At 55.9% G+C, this 14,536-nt stretch overlaps 2 protein-coding genes across 2 annotated transcripts in view; one reads left to right on the forward strand and one right to left on the reverse strand.

Annotated features, from left to right (window-relative positions):
• PRCC (papillary renal cell carcinoma (translocation-associated)) overlaps positions 1 to 567 on the reverse strand; it is a 17,852-nt gene extending 17,285 nt beyond the window's left edge. The window contains exon 1 of the mRNA XM_015429547.1: positions 517 to 567. Within this exon, the coding sequence (XP_015285033.1) occupies positions 517 to 567 (51 nt within the window). The remainder of the gene's footprint in view (positions 1 to 516) is intronic.
• A 1,302-nt stretch (positions 568 to 1,869) lies between these two features.
• Positions 1,870 to 14,002, forward strand: HDGF (hepatoma-derived growth factor). The gene is given in 6 exon segments (XM_015429571.1): positions 1,870 to 1,965; positions 5,041 to 5,117; positions 6,419 to 6,448; positions 6,450 to 6,552; positions 9,750 to 9,962; positions 12,771 to 14,002. Coding segments are annotated over 6 exon segments (729 nt in total). The 5' UTR covers positions 1,870 to 1,884; the 3' UTR covers positions 12,996 to 14,002.
• The last annotated feature ends 534 nt before the right edge of the window (positions 14,003 to 14,536 follow it).

The following is a 14,536-nucleotide window of genomic DNA, read 5'->3' on the forward strand; positions in this document are numbered from 1 at the left end:
TTTGGGAGGGGGCCCCCGGCAGCCCCCCAGTGGGGGTCTCTTTGTCTCTTCAGACCAGCCAGGTGCGAGTGGGGGGGGGCGGGGGCAACGCAACTGGTCTCTGTTCTGTGCAACAGCCTGGGAGGTTTCCTCCCCCCCCCTCCCACCACCACCATGGTTCACCAAAAAGAATTGGGAGGGGCCTGCTGTGACTCTCTCCAGAGTCCCTTGTGGGGCTTCTAATTGTGGGTCTAACTTTAGGTGTGTTGGAGGGGGGGAGGCCCCCCCCCCCGCAAAGCAGAGGAGCTTTGTGGTTTCCTCATGAAAGGGTCCGGGTTCCAGTTACACGGAGGCCAGCTTGTCCTCTGGGGGGTGGGTGATGGGCTCGGTGCTTTGGTCTCCGGATACCAGATGCCCGCGCCCCCCCCACTCCCTCAGAGGGGTCTCCGATTTCAGGGCACCAGAGCTCCACCCCTCCCTCCCGCCGCACTGAGGCTGCTGGCTGGCACGGGCCTCTCCCTCCCCTCCTCAGGGTACCCGCCGGGCCCGGCAGGCTTGGGCAGACCCCAGCCCTGCGTCTTGGTGCATCGGCTCGGCCCCTTCTTGGTGCACCCAGACCCTGGCAGAGAGCGTGAAGGAGGGCCAGCCTTCTCCTGTTGGCAGAAGAGGCCTGTGTGGGGTACCCCGGAAAGATGCCTCTGCTCGACGCCAGTGGTTTGGGGGGAGAGCAGGGCTCAAGTCCAGTAGCAGCAGCAGCACCTTGGAGGTCAACGAGACGGCCCATGCTCACATGGGAGAGGAGTGTGGCCCTTGACATTCGATCCCGAGACCCAGGTGTGTGTGTGGGGGGGGGGAGCATGCTTTCTGGCCTCTGGGCTCTGCACCGGCCTTGTGGGTGTGCCCGTGGTGTTGCTCTGCCCTGGGTCTTGCTCTTGGGGAAGCAGGGGGGGGGTCACAGGCTTGGAGCCCCACCTGTCCCTGGTCTCCTGGGGCGCTCTGCACTGTCGGGCGTGTCTCCGCCAGCCCTCGGAAGAGAGGACCAGGGCTAGCGCGAAGCTCTCCCCCAGGGGTCTCCTCCAGGGCCGCAGGCTGTTCCTCTGGCTCACCACGATGTCGGGCAACTTCCTGTGCAGATAGCCGGGCGAGCCCAATTCCGGCACACGGGGGCAGGGTGTGTGGTGTGGCCGGAAGGTCAGGCCGGGCAGATAGGCAGCGCCGGCAGCCGAGCCCTGGGGGCACGCGCACAGTTGTTGTGACGCTCCAGCTTCTCCTGATCTCCCTGAGATGCAACACCCGGGGGCTGCAGGGGGGGTTGAAAACAGCAGCAGCCCCATGCCCAGAGAAGGTGGGCAGAAAGAGGCCCGATGGAGCTGCTGGCCCAGTGAGTGCCCTGACCCACCTCCCGCCCCACTTTTCGGGGGGGGCGGACGCGTCTCCTCGCAGAGCCCAGCGTTTCCCCTCCCTCCCTCACCACCAGCGCCACCCCCCCTGGGGAGGCCGGGGCAGCTGCTTCAGGTGCCCCTCCCTCCACGGGCACTCGGGGGGTGAGTGGGGGCGGGGGGGGTGCGCCCAGGTGCCCCCTGCGGGTGAGGCAGATGGAGGGACTCCTGGCAAGGGAACTGGGCACCGGGGGGGGGGGGAAATGTGCTTCCACTGGGGGGGGCGGCCCTCGTTCAGACACCAGCCCCGCTGGCCAGCCCTGTTGCGACAGCCCTGGCATGCGTGTCTTAATGTGGCGACATGGGCGGGTGCCAGGCTGGGGGAGGGCCGCTGCCCGTTTTCACTGCTGCATTTCAGGCTCCCAGGGCCTCGTGGGGCACCCCCCCCTCCCGAGAGGGGGAGGCCTCAGGGGGACGGTGGAGGTTGTGACTGGCACAGCGGTGTTTCTGCCACCCTCCTCCCTGCATGCCTCAGGTGGTTCTGGAAAACAAGGCAGGAGTCCAGGGACACCTTGGAAGACGGACGCTGACGTCAGCGCCAGCTTTGGTGAGGCCTGGCCAGCTCCTTCCAAGAGAGCCACCAGAGGCTGGAAAACGCCAGAGGGAGGAAGGGAGATTCTTTGGCTGCGGGGCCGCCTGGTGCCCCGTGACTGATTAACAGCGGGTGAGGGGCACGTGGGCTCCCTCCAAGGCCAGCCCCCCCCCCAGATCTGAGGCAGCCGCAGGACAAAGGCCGCGGGTGCCCAGCTTTCCTGCCTGTCCCTGCTCAGCCAGCCTGTTGCGAGATCAGAGCCTTGGCTTTTAATGCTTTGTGTGAGGCCGCCGGCCGGCCTGCCTGCCTGCCTGGCCTGCCTCTGGGTGGAGGAAATCCGAGCCTGCTCGGCGGTGACTCAGCGCCAGTGGGCCTGGCCTCTGCCGTGAGTCAGGCGGAAGCAGGAGCAGCAGCCCTTGGCGGGAGGGCCTCCTCCGAGGGGAAATGCCGCCAGCCAGCGGGCCTTGTTTTCCCTATGTGGCCCTCAAGAATGACCTTGCAAAACTCGGCGGGGCACCTCCCGGAAGCCCAGCCCAAGCCCAAGGGAGGGGATAGCACCACACACGGGGGGGGGATGTCTCTTGCTTGGGATGCCTCCTGCCTCTTGGGAAGGATCCTGCCCCGTCTCTGTTGAAGGTGCCACTCGGTGAATCCCCCCCCTCCCAAAATCCGGCTTCCAGCAGCACCTCTTGCGAGTCAGCCAGAGCCTCCCTTGCGAAGCCCTGGGTCGGATTCTGTGGCTCTGTTCGTGGCCCCTGATGTGGAGGGCCAGAGGCCAGTTCCACCGTTAGGAGGACAGGTTCCACAGGAGGCAGGCATGGGCCACGCCTTCCGATGAGCCATGTGGCCCTTTGCCCCCGGGCGTTTCCCTCCCCCTCCCCCCACCCTTTGAGCAGACCTCTCCAAAAGGACCCAGGAGGAGGCGATGTGAAAACCCTCCCTGCCAGGGACCCTGGGGGGCCGCTGCCCGTCTGAGTGGGCAGTCCTGGCCTCGATGGCCCCCAAGGGTGGGTGGGGCCCCTGATTCCCCGTAAGGCAGCCTCAGGGGCGTGTTCGGCACCCACGGCAGGGACAGCCCCCCTTCCTCCCTGAGGCTCCAAGGCAGGTCACACACAGGATGGCAGAGCCGCGCAACCAGACAGCCTGGGTTTGCAGTGAATGAAATGCTGTCACGGGCCAGGAGGACGGAAGAGGGGGTTGGGCTGAGGCAGGGCCCTGCCAGTGACCCCCGGAGTCCTCCTGCCCATAAGGACGCAGTTCGGCCATTCCAAAGTACACCCCTTAATCAGCGTTCCCTCTAAGCTGAGTTAGTGTGAGCCAGCTCACAGTTTTTTAGCCTCTGGCTCACACATTTCTGTCTTCGCTCAGGGAGGAGGGCTCCAGAGCAAACTAATGTATGCACTGGCCAAATTGCTCGCTCACAACTTTAATGCCAGGAGCTCACAGAGTAGAATTTTTGCTCACAAGACTCCAAAGCTTAGAGGGAGCATTGCCCTTAATCCTCCTCTGCATGGCGGCCCAGGCACCATCTTGAAGGCAGCTGCTGGTAGAGAGGCACAGTCCTGGTCTGTGTTCAGGGTGGAGGTCCTCAAATAGTAAGCCCACCCGCACTGTCTCTGTCCCACGGCCTGGCCTGAAACCAGGCTGGAAGGGGTCTGGGGCAGATGGCTATCCGGGGAGGGCAAGTTAGAGACTGGCCAAGAACTGGCTGCCTCATTCTTCTCTAGGGATGGTTTTTAGGAAGTGGCCGGAGGACCCAAAGAAAGGGGTTCCGAGTCAGTGGTTCGTTCATAATGGGCGTGTACTGGAGGGGGCAGAAGGTTAGGGCCCTGTAAGGACTTCATGTTTTGGTGTGTGTGTTTCTTTAAATGTTTATCTTGGCTGCAGTACTGTAGGAAGAGTAATAGAGGAAAACAAGTGTGATGTGATTGGCTGAGAGCATGGGAGGAGGGGCGTCGATGAGAGGGATTTGGTGTTTGAAGTTTGGGGAGAGAGCATAGTCTGTGAGACTATGGGAGTTTTTGGGTGTATTCTGTGTGAATAAGACAAAGAGTGCAGCCTGTGTGGCTATATAGATATGAGAGAGAGAGAGTGTGTGTCTACGCCTGTCAGAGTGGATTTTGAGGAGTTTGAGAGACCGTTTGTAGCACCAAGCTTTGCCAGTTATATTTACAAGTTCTTTTCATCAGCAACAGTTCAGAATAACCAGAAACCTATTTTGTTCTTTATTAAATAAATCATTTTTCGTTTAAACTTATCCCAGAAATCAGAATACTCCTCTGAAGTGCCCAGCCCCTGGGTCATTCTACCAAAAGAGAGAGAATTGGAATTTTTAATTTCTGGTGGCAGCAGAAAACTACCAAGCTTAGGTACACAGAGAGTGTTTTAAAGGTAAAACCGTCTCCCCCATAAGCGAGGACGCCACAGGCCCTGATTGGCGAGGGCCGGAAGAGCAGATCCAGCCAGGATTAGTTGGGGCTTCATCCACTCAGGCGGCTGGGCTGCTGCCACTGCCGCCGCCGGTGACCTGCTATTTCCCTGAAACTTGCTGAGCTAAACATATCTCGGCAGTCTAGACAAACTTACGGTTGCCACGCCCCAGCCGCAGTTCCTACAGGCGGGCGGGGGGGCGGCTTAGCATGCTGCCTAGGCTTCTTGACTGGAGAGTGGGGGGGGCAATACTGTGCCACTTTGGAGGGCCACAAGCGTGCCTCCCCCTCCCCATAGCTAGCTGGGAGTCTGGTTGGTGCGGGGGGGAGGGGGTCCCTAGCTTCGTTCTCTCTGGGCCTTGTTGGGGGAGGGGCTGCAGGTCAGGATCGTGCTTGAGGCACCTTCTGCGTGTGCAGGAACCCCCCGCCCCCGGCAGAGCCTCCTCCCTCACGGCACACGTGTCACTCTCTGCTTGGCCCAGGGAATGGCGTGTGATGCCCCTGTGCGTGCAGGGAGGAGAAAGAGACGCAGGGTCTGGCTCCAAGCAGCCCCCAAGTCATGCAGTCTTTCCTTCCGCCGCAGCCCCACCTGCAGCCGGGGGTGTCCCACGAAAGGGCCGGTCACACGGGAACCTGCTGCTGTCCTTTTTCTCTCCTGCAGATTGACGAGATGCCGGAATCGGCCGTGAAGTCCACCTCCAACAAATACCAAGTCTTTTTCTTTGGGACTCACGAGACGTGAGTACGGGCCCGGGGGGGGCGGGGGCCTGTTGCACTCTGTGTCCAGCAACAGGGGGGCTATGGGGGGGGGCTAGTGGGCCCGGCCTGGTGGTTTGTGAGGGTGAAATGGGGGGAGGGGAGGGGGGGAAATCCGTGCTGCTTGGTGCTCTGGCCTCCCTGCTGGATGGAATGGCAGAAGATCCCTGTCCCCCACCCCGCACGCTCTCTCTCTGAGCTCCTGTGCCCGGTGGGGAGAGCATGGGTGGCCCATGCCGAGAAGGCCCAGGCCTACCTGCACGGAGAAGCAGCTGCTCCCGCCCGGCCTGCAGTTCTCCCCTTTGCCTGGTTGCACGTGAGCTTCGGACAATTGAAGTCTGGCTTTTCTAGAGTGCAAAATATCATTTATTTATTTACCTTTCATATTTATAGCCCACCCATCCCGCAAGCGGGCTCAGGGCAGGTGACATCATATCAAAAGCAATACAATAAATACACGAAATTTAAAACACAATAATAAACATGAACATTGGTGGTTGCATCTCAGAGTCAGAACTCAGCTGGCCGCTAGGGGTTTCCCTGGCCCCTCGGTAACAGGTGGATAGTGGCCAACTGTCAGTGGGTGGGTGGCCGCAGCCTCGGGGAGGGGGCCCTTGTGTGGACGCCCGCTGCCTCGGCCAAGCGCCTGGTGGAACAGCTCCCTCCCTCTGGCGGGCCCTGCAGAACTGAAGAAGATCCCGCCGGGCACTGATCTCCAGATGGCGCATGTTGCACCTGGCAGGGGCCAGGGCAGAGGAGGCCCTGGTCGAGGCACGGCGGGCGTCCTTTGGGCAGGGAGGCTTGTGCCGGCGACCCAGCGTGGGCGACTTGGGTTCCCCTTTCGGCAAGAAGCAGCACCCCACGGGTGTCCCTCCGGAGCACTGGCTGGGTGATCACCCGTTTGCAGGAAGGGGCAAAGGTGCTCAGAGACAAGCGGCTCGTCTCTCAGCCGGGGGCAGAGGCCGTGTGCCTGCCCCACCGCCGCTCATCCGCTTGTTCCAAGTGGGAAATGGCTCTGGCAGTCTTCAGATTAACTCTGTTTACGTGTAGCTGCCTTTGACGTTCTTGGCACGCGGGCTCCAGCCAGCTGCGTAGCCAAAGCGCAAGACCTGCTGCTGTGCTTTTGTAGGAACTAATTCCCTCTGCTCCCCCCCCCCAATACTCCATTGCCTTTCCTCTGGAGGGTTCGCTGCGCAGCCGTCCCAACCGTGGGGGGGGGGGCCTTGACTCCGTTTGGCCAGGGCGCCTGGGGTCTCTCACGTGTGGCTCTTTGCCTCCCGCAGGGCGTTTTTGGGCCCCAAAGACCTCTTTCCCAAAGTGCAAGGTGAAGTTTGGCAAGGCCAACAAGCGGAAGGGCTTCAGCGAAGGCCTGTGGGAGATCGAGAACAACCCGACGGTCAAGGCCTCGGGGTACCAGGTGAGCTTCCTGCCCCCGGGCAGAGTGAGTGTCCCGCTGCAGCCCGGACCGGCCCCTCCCTCCGGCAAAGGGCCAGATTCGATCCCAGGAGCACGTAAGCAGCTGTCAACGTTTTCGGGGCAGAAGCCCTCGGGACTCAGGAGCTCCCTTTGCCAGTCACTGAAGGGAAGAAGGGAGTTCGGACTCTGGGAAACTGCCCCCCCCCCCGGAAATGTCTTGTCAGTCTCTGAGGCGCTCCTGGAGCTGAATCCAGTCCTGCTGCTGCTCCCAGCCAACACAACGGCCACCCCCCTCCGGAACCACCTTTTCCACGAAGGGGGCCAGCAGGGCTCTTGTGCTTTGCCCCTGGGAGGCCAGACCGGCCAGAGAGAGAGAGAGAGTGTGTGTGTGTGTTCGTGTGTACTCAAAGGACTCGCAGATGTAATTTCTGAGCTTCTGTCCACTCGTTTTGAGAATTCCTGTAGAACAGATGAGGTGCCAGCAGACTGGAGGCGGGCAAATGTTGTCCCCCTCTTCAAGAAGGAGGAAAAGGAGGATCCAGGTAACTACTAACCCATCAGTGTGACGTCTATGCCTGGGAAAGGTTTAGAACAAATCATCAGTCAGTCCTTGAGCATTTAGAAAGGACGGCTGTGATTACTAAGAGCCAGCATGGGTTTCTCAAGAACAAGTCACTGTGTCGTAATAGGTGATTTTAACTACCCACACATTGATTGGGTGAATATGTGTTCTAGTCGAGAAAAAGAGATTGAGTTTCTAGACACACTAAATGACTGTGCTATGGAGCAGATGGTCACGGAACCTACCAGGGGAGAGGCGATCCTTGATTTGGTCCTAAGTAACACCCAAGACCTGGTGAGAGATGTAAAAGTGATTGCACCGCTTGGGAACAGTGATCATAATGTTGTTGAGTTCAACATTTGTACAAATAGGGAATTGGCCAAAAAGACTCACACAACCACTTTTAACTTTAAAAGGGGTAATTTTTCTGATATGAGGGGACATGTGGGGAGGAAACTGAAGGGAAAAGTAGAAAGGGTCAAAACCATTGGGGAAGCTTGGAAACTGTTTAAAACTACAATTCTAGAAGCTCAAATAAAATATATTCCGCAGGTTAGGAAAGGCACAAACAGGTATAAGAAAAAGCCTACATGGTTAACAAACAAAGTAATGGAAGCTGTAAAAGGTAAAAAGGATTCCTTTAAGCGGTGGAAAGCTAGTCACAGTGAGGCTGATAAAACAGAACACAGGCTATGGCAAATAAAATGCAAGTCTGTGGTCAGGCAGGCAAAAAGGGAATATGAGGAGCATATAGCAAAAAATGTAAAGACCAACAATAAAACTTTCTTCAAATACATTAGAAACAGGAAACCAGCCAGGGAGGCAGTGGGGCCCTTGGATGACCAAGGGGTAAAAGGAGTACTGAAGGATGATAGGGAAATGGCTGAGAAGCTAAATGCATTTTTTGCCTCCGTCTTCACTGTGGAAGATGAGAGGTGCTTGCCCACTCCAGAGCCGCTGAGTTCGGGAGGGGTGTTGAAAGACCTGAGTCAGATTGAGGTGACGAGAGAGGAGGTCCTAAAACTGATAAACAACTTAAAAACTGATAAATCACCAGGCCCAGATGGCATACATCCAAGAGTTCTGAAAGAACTCAATTGTGAACTTGTGGATCTCCTGACAAAAATATGTAATCTCTCCTTAAAATCAGCCTCCATTCCTGAGGACTGGAAGGTAGCTAATGTCACTCCCATCTTTAAAAAGGGTTCCAGAGGAGATCCGGGAAATTACAGGCCTGTCAGTCTGACGTCGATACCGGGTAAATTGGTGGAAACCATTATTAAGGAAAGAATTAGTAGGCACATAGATGAACAAAACCTATTGAGGCAGACTCAACATGGGTTCTGTAAGGGAAGATCTTGTCTCACTAACCTGTTAATGTTCTTTGAGGGGGTGAACAAACATGTGGACAAGGGGGATCCAATAGATATTGTTTACCTTGACTTCCAGAAAGCTTTTGATAAAGTTCCTCATCAAAGGCTCCTAAGCAAGCTCAAAAATCATGGGATAAAAGGACAAGTCCTTTTATGGATCAAAAACTGGCTAATTAATAGAAAACAGAGAGTGAGTATAAATGGGCAGTTCTCCCAGTGGAGGGGTGTAAGCAGTGGGGTACCACAGGGATCAGTACTTGGTCCACTGCTTTTTAACTTGTTCATTAATGATTTGGAGTTGGGAGTAAGCAGTGAAGTGGCTAAATTTGCGGATGATACGAAGTTGTTCAGGGTGGTGAAAACCAGTGAGGATTGTGAGGCACTCCAAAGGGATCTGTCAAAGTTGGGCGAGTGGGCGTCAACATGGCAAATGGGGTTCAATGTGGCCAAGTGCAAGGTGATGCACATTGGAGCCAAAAATCCTAACTATAAATACACGTTGATGGGGTCTGAACTGGCAGAGACAGATCAAGAGAGAGATCTTGGAGTTGTAGTAGATAACTCACTGAAAATGTCGAGACAGTGTGTGACTGCAATAAAGAAGGCCAATGCTATGCTGGGGATTATTAGGAAGGGTATTGTAAACAGATCAGCCAATATCATAATGCCGCTATATAAATCAATGGTGCGACCTCATCTGGAATACTGTGTGATAGGTAGGGACTCTGGGGCAAGTGATGCTCTGTCATCTTGGTGCTTGGAGGGGGGGGTCAACAGTGGGAGGGCTTCTAATGTCCTGGCCCCACTGGTGGACCATCTGATGGCACTGGTATTTCTGGCCACTGTGTGATACAGAGTGTTGGACTGGATGGGCCTTTGGCCTGATCCAACATTGGCATCTCTTATGTCCTTAAGTCATGTCAGACTGAATTTTCCTCGTTTTTAAAGAAAGTTACTACCTTGCGAGTTCAGGGGAATACTGTTGACATAGTTTATCTTAATTTCAGTAAGAGTTTTGATAAGATTCCACATAATATTCTTGTTGACAAATTGCTAAAATGTGATTTGGATCCTATGAGTACTAGGTGGATCTGTAACTGGTTGACAGATCGCACCCAAAGAGTGCGTGTGAATGGTTCCTCATCCTCTTGGAGAGGAGTGACAAGTGGAGTGGAGCGGTGAGGGGTCTGGAGACCAAGTCCTATGAGGTTGCCAAAGGATGCCCCCACCCCCGCCAACCCGTGTCCCACTCTCCCTCTGCAGCCCACCCCAAAGAAAAGGTCCCTGGCGGAGGAAGCGGAAGCCCCCCGGGAGAGGGAGCCGGGGGGCCTCGTAGAGAAGAAGGGCAGCCCCGAAGGGAGCAGTGATGAGGAGGAGGGCGCCCTGGTGATCGACGAGCAGTCTAAGGAAAAGAACGAGAAGGCCGGCAGCCGCAAGAGGAAAGCCACGGAGGAGGAGGAGGCCACCCGGGAGGAGGTAACGCGCGGGGTGGGGGGTTGGGGTGTACACCACTTGGCACTTTCATGTCCTTTCTCACCAGACGCGGCGGGTCAAACTCCACACAAGTCCGTAAGGGGGTGTGGGGGGGGGGTACTTGAAGGGAGGGCTGCCTGGTTAACGGGCCAAGGCAGAGGAAGGCTTATTGGACCCAGCAAAGTGAGTGGAAGGAACTGCAGGGTCCGGCCAAACCGTGAGACCAGCAAAAGGAGAAAGGGAGCAGTGGGTTGTGGAGAACCTCAAGAAGTGCTTCCCAGAAACCTCCGGAGCAGGAAACTGAAGGAAGACGGGGAGGGGCAGGGGGAAAAATATTGGGGGGGGGGGTTTTCCTCCAGTGTTCCCTCTCAGCTGAGTTGGTGTGAGTTAGTTCACAGTTGTTTAACTTCTGGCTCACACATTTTTTGTCTTTGCTCAAAGAAGATGGCTCCAGACCAAATTAACTTATGCAGCAGCCAAATCCCTCGCTCACAACTTTAATGCCAGTAGCTCACAAATACTTTTTGCTCTCAAGATGCCACAGCTTAGAGGGAGCGCTGGGCGGGTCACGTGTCCACACCGGAGCTGCTCTTTGGGTGAGGGATGACTGATGAGTGAAATTGAAGTGACGGGGGAACGACGGCTAGGCAAACTGGAAACTTAATTGGTCTTGCGGGTCCAAATGGCACATGCCCCACGGGTCCCTAGAAAACTGAAACGTGAAGTTGTTGACCTACAAACAAGCATATGTAACTTCTCCCAAAAACTGGCCTCCCAGATGACTGGAAAGTAGCAAATGTTACCCCAGTCTTTGAAAAGGGAGCCAGGAAATGACAGGCCAGTCGGCCTAGCATCTGTCCCAAGCACATCAGTAGAAACTGTAATCAAAGACAGAATCATGGGGCACATAGAGAAGCAAAGCCTGCTGAGGGGAAATCCACATGGCTTCTGCAAACGGAAGTCCCGCCTCACCAGCCCCCGGCCCGCCCACTCTACCTCTCCTCTACCTCTCAGGTTTTAAATGGCAGGAAGCAAGAATGAAAGGGTAGTTCTCGCAGTGGGGCCTTGACTTTAAAAATTCCTAATTTTAAATGTACACGGACGGGTGCTGAACTTGCAGAGACCGAGATTGAAAGAGATCTTGGGGCCGTCGTGGAAAGCGCAATGAAAATGTGGACTCCGTGCATCACGGCCGTGGAAAAGACAGGCTCCATGTTTGCAAATAAAACCGCCAGCGTTGTAACGCCCTTAAACAGCAGAGCTGTGATTCCGCTCCGTCTGGTCACGCAGACCTCCGAAAGGGGACAGTGCAGAGTGGGAGAAAGCGCAGAGGGGGGGCGACCGAGATGGCCAGCGGGTTGGAGCGACTTCCCTAGGAGGAAAGGCTGGAGAAGCACCTGGGACTTTTCCTTTTAGAAAAGAGGCAATTTGGGGGTGGGGGGGAATGATGGAGGTTTATAAAAGCGTGGAGGGAAGTGGACAGATGGGGCCTTTCCCTTCCTCTCCCAAAGCCCAATGAAGTTTATTTATTTATTAAATTTATATCCCACCCTCCCCGAAGGCTCAGGGCGGCTCACAAGGGGCATAAATGCCAAAGTTAAAGCAATAAAACAACACAAAACAGTATAAAATACAATAAATACAATTCACTAAAAATTCCTTCCACGGTGCTCCAAGGATATTTAACTATAGATTCAAGATAGGGTTCCAAGATAACTTATGCTAAGCAACAACAGTAATGACAATAATATACAGTAACAACAATATACGTCCCTACAGCGCTGTCATCTGCCAGGAACGTCTCACGCCCCCAGTATTGTCCGCTCCAGAGATGGTCAATTTGCAGAATTAAGAAGAAAGGGGGGGTGCAGATGGAATAATGGCGGCGGCGGCTCCTACTCGAAAGCCTGGCGGAAGAGCTCCGTTTTACAGGCCCTGCGGAACTGCACGAGGTCCCGCAGGGCCCGGATCTCTTCTGGGAGCTCATTCCACCAGGTAGGAGCTGCCACCAAAAACGCCCTGGCCCTGGTAACTGCAAACTTGATGTTCCTGGGGCCTGGAATATCCAGGAGATTTTGAATCCCCGACCGTAGTGCCCTTGGGGGAACATGTGGGGAGAGGCGGTCCCTTAGGTAAGTTGACGGGCAGATGAAAGAAATGAGCGATTACATGGTGGGATTCGCTGCCGGAGGATGTAGTGATGGCCACAGGTATAGACGGCTTTAAAGGGGAATTGTTAGATTCACGGAGGAGAGATCTGTCCGTGGTTACCAGCCACGGTGACCAAAGGGGACCTCCACACTGATGAGCGAGCGGCAGTCCCTGAATCCCAGAGCCAGGAGGCAGCATTGGGGGGGGAAGGCCTCGGCCTCTCTGGCCTGTTGTTGGACCTCCACAGGGACTGGCTGGCCGCTGTGTGAGAGACGGGAGGCTGGAGGGGCCTCTGCTGAGACCCAGCGGGGCTTTTCTGATACTGATGGGTGGGGGTGGGCCCTGTTCCAGGCAGCTGAGCCGCTGGGCACCTGCAAGGCCCAACATCTGAACTCGGGACTTCGGAGTGCTTCCGATGTTTCCCGGGCTCTGAAACCTCCAGGCTCAGGTGTGGAATATCCAGCAGATGTCGAGCTGATGCTCAGCGTCTTTCCCGCTCCACCCAAAGTCCCCCTCGGGGGGGGGGGGGGGGGGGGCTGATTGAAGGGAGGGTGCATTTGAGTGCCGCCTTTGCCGTCACGCGTCCCCCGTCCGTGGCCCGTGGTTCCCCAGCCTGAGGGGCGTTTGCAGCGCTCTGACCTGGCACCTCTTCCCCAACAGGGCTCCTCCCCGAAACGCAGCAAGGCAACGGAGGAGGAGGAGGAGGAGGCAGCGGAGGAGGAGAAGACGGACAGCGAAGGCGCCCCCAAAGAGGCGGCAGAGAAGCAGAGGAGTGGCCTCCCTGAAGGGGGGGGCCGGGATCAGAACAGCGACCCAGCAAAGAAAGGGGGGGAGGAGAACGAGGAGGAGGAGGAGGAGGAGCTCAGCGATCACAAGGAGAGGTAGAGCGGGCTGGGGGGGGGGAGGCTGGATCTCGCTCTGCGTGACAGCAGGGAATGTGCCCACGTCTCTGCCCCGTCCTGTGTCGTCGTCTCCCCCACACACACACACACACAGACGCTTTCCCCCCAGTTGCATTCTGGGAGTCCTGGCCTGAGGCCCAGCTGCCGTGCCCGGCTCCCTCGCCACCTCCGCTCTGGGGGGCACCCCTGCGTGAAGGGGGGGGGCTTTGTCACGGTGGACTTTATCCCGTGTACCCCGTTTCAGAGGTCTGATCCGCTTGATCCGTGAGCGTTGTCCTCACCAGAGACTTCAGAAATAGCTGTACAAATAAGACCCCGGAAAGGGCCCACTTCACCTGCCCCGGGGCAATACTTAGAAGAAGTGAGGGCCGCGTTTAGTCTTCCGCCAGCAAGCCCAGCAGAAAACTTCAGCAGGGTGACGATCATAATCAAAAAGAGACACAGCTCTTTTAATTAGACAAGATAGTACAAACTAGAGACAAGAACAAGTTAACCCTGAAACCACTGAGAGACTGCCTGCAAGGAACGCCAACTCCTAACGTCGTTCAATTATGAGCTTTAAAGCTAGTCAAATAACTGCCTTGGAGTGCTTCAGAGGGTTTAGGAAGACAGACAGACAGACAGACAGAAATCTCCCCTCCCTCCTTGGACAGTAGCTCTTCGACGTGGCGCTTTTTATAGGCAAAGGTGTACCGCCTCCACTGCCTTAGAAAACCGATGGCTGTCGAGGTAAATGATTGATTTGCAGTTTGACTCCAATGCAATCGTATACAGGTGTGAGCTGAGAGTTGATAGCAGAACCTTACTAGTAATTAAAAGACAAGAATCCTACCTTTTCCTTCAACTTCATTCATTGGCAGTCAAAGATCAGACAGGTCACTGCTTTCCCTCACCAGCTGGTGAGTTCTCCGCAGCAGAGGGTGTGTGAACAGGACACGCGAGAGCATAGGGGGGTGTGTGTGTGTGGCCGTGTGGATCATGGGGATGGTGTGTGTGGGGGGGGGGGGGGGGGATCAGGTAACTAAGTTCAATTTATTCTATTATAGTCTACTGATTCTAAAGCTGTCTTTTTGTATTTAATAAAGTGTTGGAAAAAATTTTTAAAAAAGAAAATGATGGGCTTTACTGCATTTTGTAGCTGATGTTTAAGATATCAGCAACCCGGTGTTTTCTTCTGTAGGGTGGATAGTGGTGAGGGGCTGCTTGGTGGCTGGTGAGTACGTCAAGCGCTTGGTCCTGTTGCTTCCAGCTTGTCCAACTGGCCCTGCTGGTGATCACCCCTGGCTTTAACACCAAAAAGCAATCACTGACAGGATGGCTAAGAGAGGCAGGCAGCCATGGCGTCATTTGACTGACCCCAGCTTTCCGTCACGTGATGGGGCGGGGCTAAAAGGGCAGCAATATGGCCCTTTTCCAGGGCCAAACTGGCCACACACTTGGCTGCTGCTTAGCTAAGTGTGGAGCCTTCTACTAGTGCAGACAAAGAGCCTGTTCCATCTGGGGAAGGCCTCTCGGGAGGGATGC

Source organism: Gekko japonicus, unplaced genomic scaffold, assembly GCF_001447785.1.
Source record: "Gekko japonicus isolate JY-2015 unplaced genomic scaffold, Gekko_japonicus_V1.1 scaffold358, whole genome shotgun sequence".
NCBI lineage: Eukaryota > Metazoa > Chordata > Lepidosauria > Squamata > Gekkonidae > Gekko > Gekko japonicus.